The 13,638-nt window shown below is 43.7% G+C and overlaps 1 protein-coding gene across 3 annotated transcripts in view; it reads right to left on the reverse strand.

Moving 5' to 3' along the window:
* Positions 1-1,967: 1,967 nt before the first annotated feature.
* LOC125895568 (polypyrimidine tract-binding protein 1-like) overlaps positions 1,968-13,638 on the reverse strand; it is a 34,703-nt gene continuing 23,032 nt past the window's right edge. For all 3 annotated transcript variants that reach the window (XM_049587507.1, XM_049587510.1, XM_049587508.1), the window contains 6 exons: positions 13,089-13,231; positions 10,762-10,795; positions 7,797-7,889; positions 6,125-6,341; positions 5,921-5,998; positions 1,968-4,769 (listed from right to left, as the gene is read on the reverse strand). In XM_049587507.1, coding sequence (XP_049443464.1) covers positions 4,637-4,769; positions 5,921-5,998; positions 6,125-6,341; positions 7,797-7,889; positions 10,762-10,795; positions 13,089-13,231 — 698 coding nt within the window. In that variant the 3' untranslated portion in view covers positions 1,968-4,636. The remainder of the gene's footprint in view (positions 4,770-5,920; positions 5,999-6,124; positions 6,342-7,796; positions 7,890-10,761; positions 10,796-13,088; positions 13,232-13,638) is intronic.

Below are 13,638 nucleotides of genomic sequence, written 5' to 3' on the forward strand. Positions count from 1 at the left end.
TTCAACATTTGAAACATGGCGGCAAAAACAAGAGTTGCATTTATATGTTTCTTCAGTGTGAACTCAGTAAAATAAAGTTAAAGTATTTTATTACATCTGATCTAAGAGGTGACTGTGACTGTCGGTGGTTGAGCTGGAGCTCATTTTGTTCCAATAAGTAATGATTCTGTTCATTATTGATCCATCTGCTGATTATCTTTATTTATTATTAATAATTTCAGCTGGACCTGAACAAACTGATCATAATGAACATGTCATAAACTCTTCATATGTCACAAAGGTCACGTGCCTCTAAACTGAACCCTTTGTCACTTTCCACCACAAAAAAAAAAAGAGTTTATTTTGAAAAGACATGATGCAGCAGGAGTAAAGTGACGCGGCGTCCCAGAAGGTCAACAACAGACACCAGAGGACACCTGGTGCGTCATATGTAGACGAGGAGTCCACTGACTGACAAGGTGGGAAGAGGACTCGTCGACTCATCTCCATCATGTTATAAAAATATCTGATTGACCAACTTGCATTTAATCGCACATTGATAACATTTTTTTTTATCTGTTCTAAATGAACCAAGTTTTTAATACTCTGATCAACAAATTGCTGCTTCATGAAAATGCATGTTTATATTATAATGCAAGAGTCCAGATCAACGACACACTGCTCAGAATGTTCTTCAGAATAAACTCACACGTTCAGACTGCTGAAAAGTGCTGAAAGCAAACCATGACAAGCAACAGACGGACACATGGACCTGAATGTAACACTGACACAACGTAGAGTCCAGTGTCACATCTGTAAAGGTTCAATAAACATTTAAGCAGCTCGTCGCACTCTGGTGGAAACTCAGTCCACATCCTGAAACCATCTGAAGCTCTGAAACTGAATCTGACATGAAGAAGAAACCTTTCTGTGTCCACTTCTGCTGCTTTGATTCTGCTCGCCATCCCCAACTTCACTGCTGCATCTCTTCCTGATTTCCCAAAGTACAGGGTGGGCCGAGGGTCATAATTGACCTATGGCTAAGCCCCGCCCCCAAAAAACGCGATGAGCCAATCACAGTGCGTATAGCCATTCCCATACACTGGGACATTCTCTGCCTGGACGTCCATTGAAATGCATTACAGAAAGTCAGTTTGTTGGGTTTTACGAGCTTTTTCTGAGATTTGAAGTTTAAAAATGGTCAAACGGTGTGCATGGGGTACATGCAACTCTGACACAAGGTATCCTGAGAGGCTGGGCGACCAGGTGTATTTTTACACTTTAAACCACATCTCAAGCGAGAAAAGTGTCTCCTTTGGATAAAGTTGTGTGGTAACGTTAGACCACAACATCAACTCAACGTGAATAAGATTAACAATGATGTCTACATCTGTTCTAAGGTAAGTCAACATTGTGTTTGAGGCAACATATTGTCACTTTGCTGGAAAGAAATATAAAGTTATCTTTAACATCTCTAGCTAACGTTAGCTAAAGTTAGCCTAACGTTAGCTCCTAGCTGCGTTGTTCATCATGTTGTTAACTTGTTGTCTTTGATGGTGACGGCAACCAGATGCGGTTCACAAGCGTACACTGTGACCTGTAAATTTTGGCTTGTAATTTAAGCTTTTCATCGACCTTCTCAACAATAAAATGATGAATATATCCCTCCAATGCGTAGTTTAGGCCCTTTTGGTTACTTCTCAATGACATCTGACCGTTATGTCCCCAAAAATCATCAGTTGCCTCCTGTGAAATGCCGTGTACTGTGACACCTGCCATAGCGCCGGGCACTGAATGTTGATAGTTTGTCCGAGTGAGTGGAGGGGGCGTGGCTTAGCCATAGGTCAGTTGCATAAGGTAAATGTGTTTATTGCACATCAAACAAATGTGTGGCATGAACTGGTTATCAACATGTTAACTGTGACAGCCCTGATAAATGTTTTATTTTCCTACATAATCTATAAATAAACCATGAAAACAAAATTCAGTTAAATAAGTAAGTCCTTGTTTTATTTGGTATTTTGTCATATTCCAGACAGACAGACGACTCTGCAGTTTGTAGATAAAAAGTGATTTAATGTGTGTTGTGACACAGACAGTGGAAGGCTCAGGCTCAGGCTCAGAACCGGTCGCTCACTTTGAATCAAAATATACATCAGATAAAAAACCACCAATCAGCTCGCAGACACCAAACTGTGGTATAAAACACGTATGTACAGTTCAACCCCCATCCCCCACCCCCGCCCCCCACTGACCCTCCACCTCACTGACTGGTCCCAGTCCTGCCTCACCTGACACCTGTCCCACCTGACACTGAGTGATGTGATGCATTCAAGTCACCTGGGAAAACCCCTCCCCATGTAAACGTGTGTGTACTTAATGTCGTCTGTTGTTCTGACGTCTGAAGAAACTTCTGACAGAATAAACAACATTCAGCAGGCGTGTTCTCATTGGTCCACATTTATAAACACACCTGGGAGCGTGAAGATCCAATCAGAGCAGAGCATGTCAATCACATGATAGACAGGAACAAAGAGCTACAGCCTCAGGAGAAACACGATGCTCAGAGAACACACCTCTGTGGTGTCTGAGTACGTGTGCTGTCAGACCTCCACCTGCATCATTTCCTGCTGCGTTCTGATTGGTTGGTCTGAGGGCTGTAGCAGCACAAGGGCGGCTCACTGGTCTCTAAGACTGTAAAATGGACCGCCGATGGTCGTCTGGTCTCACAGTGAGATCTGAAGCGTCCACTGTTTCTCTGACGGTGTTTAACAGACCACAGTCACAGTGTGAACAGGCTTAATAGAAACAGCCGAACCTGTGAAGGACAAAGGACGCGAGATCGAGGCTGACCTCCTCTGAACGTCTGCAACGAGTCAGACTCTGAACTGGGTCACAGCAACTGTCTGAAACTCATCTACCAAATCTCCAAGGTGTCTTGAATGCACCACAACAGTAACACCCCCCCACCCCACCCCCCCAGCAGCTCGTTCGGTTCAGACGGTGAAGCTTCGTCGTGTTGAAGTTCAGGCGGACGTCTGAGCAGCCGGAATGTCGACGTAATAAAATTAAGACACACAGATAAACCACACCAGCAGCGTCTGGTCTCAGCACAGTTGAGACGGCTGCGAGGCGTCTTCTCCGTCCAACCTTCAGAATACAGAGGAGTTGATACCTGATGTGTGACTCAGCGCTACGTTGAAGGCACTCCACGTTACATCTGGTTTTGCGATAGAGACTGAAGTCACACCGGTGGGCTGAATCCAGTGAAGCGGTCGAGAAATTAATAAAAACATTCCCACAGGAAAACACCATCAGAGCCTAAAGCAGTTCACCATCGTCCATCCTTATGTTTTATTTTAGTCCTTAAACCTTTGAAACCTGAGGCAGGCGGATTTGTTTGCATCTAGAAGGCCGTTTTTGGTTTCAGCTGTAGTGGATCACAAACTTATAAATAAAACCGTTCAGAGAGGCAACACGACAGATGAGACGATCATGATTCACAAACCCGACAGAACGCGACAGAAACAAAACAACATTCATCTGCGGATTGTAAAGGCGGCACGAGAACTGCCGAGCTCGCAGAGACATTCACAACCAAACAAGTCAAAGTTCAGGAATGATTAAAATATTGCTACAATATTTGATTTGAATAAAACATGATTGCATACATGGAAATAAAGAAATCAAAGAGGAAGAAAAAAGAAGAGCATCTACGGACTAAAGGCCAGCAAACCCGCTAAAACAGAATCTGTTCACATGTTTGACGCTACAGTAACCAGCAGTACAAATAACTAACATAAGGAAAACAACACCAATAAAATACACATAAAATATGGATATATCTGTAATACATCAACAGTAAACCTTTATCAACTGTAAACCTGCTCTTTGCCAATTTACAGAGGCATGATGGGAGATCTTTTTTTTTTTTTTTACATGTCAAAGTCGAGGTCATTCTGACTCCAGCAATAAGGCACAGGGATCATCTGAAGGCCAAACTAAGCCTTTCTTAGCGAGGCCTTTCTTAACGAGGCCCGGACTAATTTCTAACAGCTCGAGGGGAAATCCACGACCTCCCAAACCTCGTCAGATCTGATATTTTAAAGACAGAAGTGTTTTTTCAGAGGGGAAACTTCGAAGAAGAGGATTAGGATCACCGGGAAACAAATGTGAACTGAAATCTGAGAATAAAGAAAGAATTCTGAGTTGATTAAGTCAATGTTTGAAAAACTTTCATCAGCGTTGCCGAGACATAAACGTAGAAGGCTGACTTTACCTCTGGGATTAAAGTCAAAAGGCAAGAGCGGCTAAAACGTAACTTCAAAACAAGAAAGACACAAATATACCAACAGGATTTTAGTCCAGATTCTGACTATAATCTGTAAAACTCGCAGAATCCTGACAAACTCAGATTACTGACTTTATTCACCGACTTCTGAGACTGAATCCAGAATTCTGACTTCTTCAAGAACTCTGATATTTCTTAAAATGACCCTAATCCTCTTTGAAGGCAAAGAACTTAAAACAAGTTTAAAAAATAATTTAACATCACACCAGACTCCACGGTGGTTTCTGCATCTGCAAACATGCGTTGGAATGATTGGAGTGTAGTGGACACCATCGAGTCAACAATTCAGATGGTGAAATCTGAGGCTCAGATGGAGGACTTGGAGAAGGAGACCCGCAGATGGTGGTTCTCTCCCAGGTCGTGGTTGTGGAACTCGATGAGGGACTCGATGGCCTCCTCCACTGAGCCCATCTGGATCAGAGCCATCTTGTGGTCCTTCCTGAAGGAGAAACCGACAGGTTATCAGACTCTACACAGGAAGTCCACAAGTTTACATGACTTAATGTAGTGAAGGGATGGAGTTTGAGGGCAAAGGTGAAGGCTCTGTGCTGGCATCCAAGTCTTTATATTTTGCCCAGAGGGTATGGGGCCACGATGGGGGCAAAGTAAAACAGACTTCAGGGTAAGGCCGAAAGCTTTAAGGCAGGCATAGGGGTTTGAAGGCAAGGACGAAGGTTTCGCAGCATGGACAAAAGCTTGGGCACAGATGAAAGTTTCAGGGTAAGAAGGCAACGATAAACGCTTCAGGATAGAACAAGTATAGGGAATTCAGAGCAAGGCTGAAAGCTTAAGAGGAGGAATGACAGCTTCAGGACAATCTCAAAGTTAAGGGTTTTAGGACTTGGACAAAGTCTTCAGGACAAACGTAAAGGCTTTAGGACAAAGATGAAGGAATCAGGAAACAATGAAAGCTTCTGGATAGGACAAATGGCAACGTCAATAACCTAAAGGACAAGGACAAAGGCTGCTGGGCAAGACCATGTGCTGCTGGGTAAGAACAGGGGCTGCAGGGGAGGAACAAGTGTTTTAGGGAATTACAAAGCTTTAAAGCAGGGCAAGCACAGGGATGTCAGGGCAAAGAAAGAAAATCAGGGCAAGGAGAGGAGCTTTAGGGCAGGAATAAAGGCTCGGGGTAAGTTCAGGGGCTTCAGGATAAAACAAAGCTTGAGGACACAGCATGAACTAAGCACTACAGGGCTGGGCAGGGATAAAGGCTATGGGGCAAGGAGATGGCAAGAATAAAGACTTAAGCGAGGTGCAAAGGGAGGGACCCTGGGGCAAGGATAAGGGTAAAAATGAGCACATGGGCTCTAGGATGAGGACATGGGGTTACAGGGTGAGGACCAAAACTTCAAGGCAAAGACAATGGTTTCAGGGCAGGAACAAAGGCTGAGGAATCAGGGTGAAAAATTACAGGGCAATGACAAAGGCTTCAGGATGGGACGACTAAGCAAAGGGAATTTTAGAGAAAACGCTTCAGAACAAGGATAGAGTCTCTGGGACAAAGGAGGGCAGTCCAAGAGGACGGGCTTTAATGAACAGGGCAGGCATCAATAAGGTTTTGAGATATGAGATAGGAAAGTGACTCACTGGAAGAACTTGAAGGCCTTGACTGTGGCTCCTGAGGAGGAAAACAGCATCTTGAGGTCGTCCTCAACCACAGACGGGCTACGAACACAAATGGAACATCATCAAAGTAATGTTGCAGGTAGTTTTAGTCTGGTGTGTAAGGAACACCTGAGTTTGTACGACAGGTGTGAAAGACGTTCCTGCTCCTGCAGTCGGAGGACTTACGGTATGTTGGAAAGGTGTAAAGTGGCAGAAGGTGGGAAGATGTTGGAGTAGTTTTTGGAGCCGGGTTTCTTGAAGCGGTGCAGAGGGGAGTTGCTGTAGTCTTTGGTCAGGCCCTGGTCCTCATGACCTTCACGAGGAAGCTGGACACTGGTGTGTTTGGACGGCGTGATGCGCAGAGGCTTCCCATGCAGCTGCTGGCCGCTCAGGTGGCTCATGGCTGCAAACCAGACAAGTGAAGAAGCTGCTCAAGTTTCTCACTGGATTTTTTAGGTTTGTATTTTATTTTTATTCTTTTCCTGTAACAGCTGTTAGCATATTTAGTTTTTGTTTTTTTTGTTGTTGCTCTTATTATCTTTACAGCAAACCTTTTATCCACCCTGTTTCCTTTAAAACCAAAACACATAATATTTTAGGAATGAGTCGTAAGCACCTGGAAATTTAACTTGTGCAGTCCTGCAATAAAGTTTCCGACTAAAACTCCTATTAATCATCATTAACTTTTCTCTCACTCTAAGGGAAGTTTGTACTGTGGGAGCTCAGGATAAGACAGAGTAAAGTTAAAACAAATATCACAGGACTGGGTCGCCAATAATGATTGTTGGCTGTTATCTATGTGAACATCTCAGGATCCAGGCTGTTCTCATATCTACGAAAAGTTAATGCACCAGAATTTGTATACGACCCACATATAGGAAGCAGATTGTGGTGGTGGATGGGTCACACACGACTTTCCCCCAGGAGACAGCTGTTCATAGCAAACAAAGGGAACTTTGACTTATTTTAAGGTACATCACCATGTTGCGTCAAGTACGTACTGTTATTTCATGCAACCAAGATTCTTTACCTAAACTAAATCTACGTAACTCTTTGTTGAGTACGCAAGTTGACATTAAGTGCAGAACTTTCAGTAATATGTATCGAACGATGCTGAAACCTGACCTAGACAGCCTTTTGTTAAGTGCTTAAATTTAAGTGAAGTACGTAAGTTTACATTAAGTACGTAATGTATGACACTTAACCAAAACTCTTTACTTAAACTTAATCTACGTAACTTTTCGTTGAGTACGAGTCTTTATGTCAAGTTCATATTGAAGAATGCCCAAACATAACATCTTTCCTAAGCCTGACCTACACAAACTTTTAAGTACACGATTTTACACTGAGTACGTAACTTTAAGTTAAGTACAACACAAATGATGCCCAACCATGATTCTTTTCCTAAACCTAACCTAACGTAACCCACAGCGGTGTTAATACATTAGATATCATACAAATCGTCGGATGAGGATATGTTTTTTTTTTCTTGTATTTTCTCCTTTTATTTTTACTTGCTAATTTTCTCACTAACTCAAGATCGTCGTCTTCTTTGTTGAGATCACAAATGTATAAAACTAAATATTACAGATATCCAGATAATTACGATAGAACAACACTAACGAGGGTCTCTTCTGATCAGCGTCTGTACAGTGGAACCTGAACTCATCCGTAGGTCAGAACTTTTTTATTTTAGGGAGACTTTTTGGATTTATTACTGAAACCAAACTGTGGACGTTTCTATCACCATTTACAGAATGATTCTAATAAACTGGGCTCTCAGACCCTCCTGGAAAGTCCAGAGAACGTCCTCTTGGTGGAGACCAGAGGAGCCCACTGAACGTGTGCAGAAGGTTACCTAGCTGAGCCTGTGTGCAGTCAGACATCTGAACCAGAGCGTTCTCCTTCTTGTTGAACAGAATCTTCACTCTCATCACGTCGCCATAAACACCTTAACACACAGCCACAAACAAAGACAAAGGTTAGATTCACACAAACATAATAATCTACACTGTTAAACCCTACAGGAAGTGTTCAACCCTACAGGAAGCTGTGTATGAAACTGGTCGCCTGCAGCCTGCCAAGACACTGACCCTTATCTATCTCTACACTCTGATTAAACTCTGATGTATTAACACAACAAACTGAACGTAAACCCTGGAGGAGGAGCAGCGGTGAGATGCTGCCGTCAGCAGGTGGGAACAAAAGCTAACAAATTTGTGAATTTAATTTAGAAGGGAGGAATTTCTGGATGTTATGACACGGGAAATGCAGTGAGGAAATTAAGGGTAAGGGTCAGAAAAAATTAAAATGGCAGATTACACCATGTAGGAGCTATGAATTATGGGAGTGCAGCTGATTTAGCACTGACGACATGCAAACTGAAAAAAACCCGACATGCAAACTCAAAACTTGAAACTGAAATAAGATAAAAACACAATAAATGCAGCTTGGATCAAAAATCACATTAAATCAGTGTTCAGTTTGTGCTGCTCACAGCTTCCAAACATGACTTTAAAAACTGTGAGCGGAGAGTCGATCCAAGGTGAACTGTTGTCAGTGTGTTTCCTGGATTATTATCAGCAACATTCTACTGAATCATTTTCTGACCAGATTCATTTAAATTCAGCCTTAAAAAATAACTTAAGTTAGAGGGATAGTTTGGGGTTTTTGAAGTGGGTTTGTATGAGATACAGCTGCCAGACTCAATAAAGAAAACCAGTGATTTAACATGAGTGAACACAGGAGCTGCTGGGCTACTGCTGCCTCCATCAGTCAGTGTGTCTGTGTCACTGTGTGACTTTGGTGTTTTAAAGGTTTAATTGTATGACTCCGCCCACCAGTCCACCCTGTGGCTGTATGACTCCGCCCACCAGTCCACCCTGTGGTTGTATGACTCCGCCCACCAGTCCACCCTGTGGTTGTATGACTCCGCCCACCAGTCCACCCTGTGGTTGTATGACTCCGCCCACCAGTCCACCCTGTGGCTGTATGACATCTCCCACCAGTCCACCCTGTGGTTGTATGACTCCGCCCACCAGTCCACCCTGTGGTTGTATGACTCCTCCCACCAGTCTACCCTGTGGTTGTATGACTCCTCCCACCAGCCCACCCTGTGGTTGTATGACTCCGCCCACCAGTCCACCCTGTGGCTGTATGACTCCGCCCACCAGTCCACCCTGTGGCTGTATGACTCCGCCCACCAGTCCACTCTGTGGTTGTATGGCTCCGCCCACCAGTCCAGTGTCTCTGACAGTCTCCATCCATGTCAGTGAAAACATGGATGCTTCACACACAGAAGATCTATACAATCAGCACAGTTTCAAGATTAGAGTCACCAATTCAGTATCTGACCAAATGTCTCCCCTTCTGTTCCTGAGATATGACGTTAAAACATGATGATGTCACAGTCAAGCTGACCTTTGACCTTTTGACCTTCATTATTTTATCCTGTTAGACATTTGTGTCAAGTTTGGTCAGAATTAGTGAATGAATTCTTCAGTTATGGACAAAAACATGTTTCATGAGGTCACACTGACCTCTTATCAGTTTATTCTTTAGTCCAGGTGAATGTTTGTGCCAAATCTGAGGAAATTCCCTTAAGGTGTTCTTAAGATCTCACATTCACAAGAATGAGATGGATGTACGTCTCTATGCCTCTGGCTACAGCTGTTGTCAGTGCAAAGGCAGAACACACTAACGGATGGAGGCAGCAGTCGACCAGCAGCTCCTGCTCACTGATGTTAAATCACTGTTTCTGTCGGTGGGGTCTGGCTATGATTAAAGAGATATAACAGCTTAATTTTCCTCATGGAAATTACTGTCAGACATTAAGGTGAAGCTGTGAAAATATTCTCAATATAACGTACACTTAAACTGATATTGAATTTCAAAGTTCTTACAATACATTGTGTGCTGACTGACACGTGCTGTCGGTCACACACTGACTTTAAAACATCTGAACTGTCCCTTTACAAATGACCAAAACTCACATTTCAGTTGAGATCAGTTTTTATTTGTTGCCTGAGTAGAAACAGATTTTAGGGGCTCAAGTGAAATGAGCTGCAGATGCATCAAAGTCAAACTTGTTATCAAAGTTAATTTTTTTCATGTAGGGTTGGCTTCTTGATTTCTTTTTCTGTGTTTAGTTGGAGTTTGTAGGAGAGTGTCCTGTGTTATGTGACAGTTTGAGCATCCTAACCTCCAGACAACCTGGAGCTGGCCAATATGTCCTGGAAATTATATCACAATATTTTTAAGTGACACATTATATGTTTCAGATATTTTTAAATCTCCTTAGAGCACCTGCATTAACGCTCGGACTGGGAGACAGAATCCAACATAACAATATGTCTGACCAGTTCCCCTCACTGATGCAGAAAGCTGTACGGATCTTTTTTTTTTTTTAAATATATATATTAACACAAGATTTTTGATCAATAATCATCGATAATGTGGATGTTACGACTCAGTGGTTTGAGACAAGCGTTAAATCAAAAGTCTGGTGAGTTGATACATTTACATCAGTTTACTGTAACGCAGCCTTTAACATGAGGGGAAACACACTGATGCCACATTACCATACGACGATGTCCAAAATCTGAGACGATAAACAGTTCCATATTTCAATAAGGATATGTCTGCATATTGCCCCGCCCTGAGACAACCTGTTCACATCTCTTACTGAGGAATCTTGAAGCTGCAGATATTGTGAATGAACTCAAATCAACACGCAGAATCTGATAAACCAGCAGACACTCATCGTTTCATTAAAACCAAACTGAAAAAGTGGAAAAACAACTGAGAATAAAGTGACAACATACCGAAGAGAATAAAGAGGCAGTGGGGCGTAACTCTCTTTAGAGACAGCAGAGAAGGCAGCGGAGGGACAGGACAGGTAAAGGTGGGAGGGCAGGACAGGTGGAGGGTCCGAGGCGTTTCCATGGCAACAAATTAAACAGGGGAAAAAAGACAGGTGAGGGGTCAATCAGAAGGTTAATTACCTTTGGAGAGGAGGAGAACACATGACTGGACAGGTGTGTGTGTGTGTGTGTGTGTGTGTGTGTGTGTGTGTGTGTGTGTGTGTAGGCATTACAAACATTACAGGTAAAGACATCAAGTGAGAACAAAACCTGTGACATCAGAGACTCAAACAGCCAATCAAAAATCAAAAAACAGGATAGAAAATGTTTCTATGACATCACTGCAGGACCTGACCTCTCTGTGACCTCTGACCTCTCCTGCTGGTTGTGATGTTGATGATGTAAGAGGGTCATAAAGACGGCGTGAGTCCAAACGTTAGTCTGCAGGAAGTAAACTAAATGATGTTCACTGCAGTGCGCCACCGTCATCAGGGTGTGTCGCTGCCATGAGGGGCGGTGCCTCGGCTGCAGCGGTGTAGGGTGGGTGGAGCCTGTCAGGTGACATCTACATGAATGTCAGGGCCAGAGGTCAGTGGTCTTAATGTCTGACTGATTGGAGTAAAAGACTCAAACTGTGCAGAATAAATACTGTTTGCTGACAGGATGTTTGAAGTCATGTGACTATTATGATGAGTGAAATTCAGATGGAGAGCAGGAAGTGATGAAGTGAACATACAGGAAAGTGACAACATGAAAGTGTTGTGCTGATTTGTCCAGTGTGGACACCATCATCGTTACAGATGACCTCGTCCTCCAGATCTAATGTCACGAACGTTACATGGCGAGCTGATGAAAGCGTACAATAACCTAGACGAATTTAACTGTCCGGTTTGATCGACTGAAACAACCGAAGTCTTGTTTTTGGTTAGCTAATGTTAGCTAACTTCAGTGTCTATTTTCAGTGTTGGTCATCTTTGTCTCCAGTTGTCTCCATCTGGACAACTCACTCCCCCAATCCTAAATGGATCCTTTACACACTTGTTGACTCAAGCCCTAAGCCCTTACAGACCTAGGACCAATTCCATTTCTTCCCCTTAGCCCTTGTCTTGGCCCGTCCCCTTAGTTCTGCACGTTCATGTGAGGGGAAGTGGTGTCCCAATTCTCCGTCAGGTTAAGAGCTAACCTGACGGAGAATTGGGACACCACTTCCCCTCACGTGAACGCGCAAAACCTGTAAGGGCTTAGGCCTTGAGTCAACGAGACTGTAAGGGATCCATTTAGGAGTGGAGGAGTGTCTCGTCACATGTGAAGAAGTTATAGCAATGTTTCTGAGAATTTTACAACCCCTCTCTGACACGTGTTTGCATCTATGACATGATCATGTTGTAAGAGATGTTACCAATGAACTAGAACAATGGAAACTATCTGTGTCTGTGTGTGTGTGTGTGTGTGTGTGTGTGTGTGTGTGTGTGTTTTTTTTACCATTCTTACTTTTAGTTTCATTAGGGGCCTCCCTCCCTAGTGTAGTGGTTAGAGCACTCACCCTTCATGTAGAAGGTCCAGGGTTCCAATCCTCAGGTCAAGGGTCAACATCAGCAAAGGCATGCGGTCGTGAGAGGTTCCCACCTCCGTTTTAAAGGAACAGTTCACCCCAAAAATCTAAAGTAAATATTTCCCCCCCCTCCTGTTGTGTTCTTCGGTGTATACTGACACTACACTCACCAGCTGTATCACTGCGCAGAGCGAAGTGTGTATCCGCTCATGGACACGAGGCTCGTGACAGCGTGAGGTGTAAACATCAATGGTGTCTTCCTCAGCTGAGCTGTAACGTTAGCTAGCTCAGTGATGCTAGGTGAGCTAACAGGAAAATAGTTCCTACATCTGTGTAGGAAGTGTTCAAAACAAGGTCTGTGGATTCTGCTGAGTGAGCGGGTCAGAGACACTGATGCAGTGATGACACTGAGGAGAAGACGGACGTCTCTACGGCCGACATGTCCAACACTCAGCTACACTGACACACAGCTCTGCAGCTGACAGAGGAACATAGAGTTTTGATTTTTTATTTCCCACATGTGATTGGCTGTTTGAATCCTCTGTCATGTCCTCTGTGGACACGCTGGACAGAATGATTAATAATAATAATAATAATGATAGTAAACAGTGTGCAGAGGAAGTGGAGGAGCTGCTCACAGGTGGAAACAAATCAAACTGTGGACGATGTTCATCTTTAGACAACAATGAGACAAGAAGGAGGACATGATGAGGAGGTGGACAGACTGTCCTCTCACCTCGGGGTTGAGGTTGCTGACCAGCAGGACAGAGACTCCAGAAGACATGGGGGGGAAGCCCAGCCTGGTGGCCCCGGGCAGGGACAGAGAGGCCAGGGCTCCGGGCAGAGTGGGCACCGCCAGGCCTGGATAGTGGGAGGACACTGGGAGAGACGGGAGCAGTGAGACAGGACATGTGGACGACAGTTAATGATCACAGTCTGGATTATTGTAGTGGCGTCTCCGTCTGAGAACACATGTCAACAACAGCGTGCTCAGAGATGTGATTGGCTGAGTGCTGACCATGTGACTGCAGCTCCTCAACAGGAAGTAACTGGATTTAAATGTTTGATAAGATTAAATTTCAGGCAGTGAAGGAAAACGTTAGCCACACAATAACCATCTGTACATCAGTGAGTCAGAAAACAGCAAACATATTGATTATTGATTGATTGATTGGCTCCACCTCTGACAACAGCCAAACTATATCAAACCATCTGTAAACAAACTGTCACACAGCTCGTGCAGAATAATCACAGTCTCACTGATCCAGTCGGACGATCAGGACACA

The sequence above is a fragment of the Epinephelus fuscoguttatus genome, linkage group LG10 (genome assembly GCF_011397635.1).
Source record: "Epinephelus fuscoguttatus linkage group LG10, E.fuscoguttatus.final_Chr_v1".
Classification (NCBI taxonomy): domain Eukaryota; kingdom Metazoa; phylum Chordata; class Actinopteri; order Perciformes; family Serranidae; genus Epinephelus; species Epinephelus fuscoguttatus.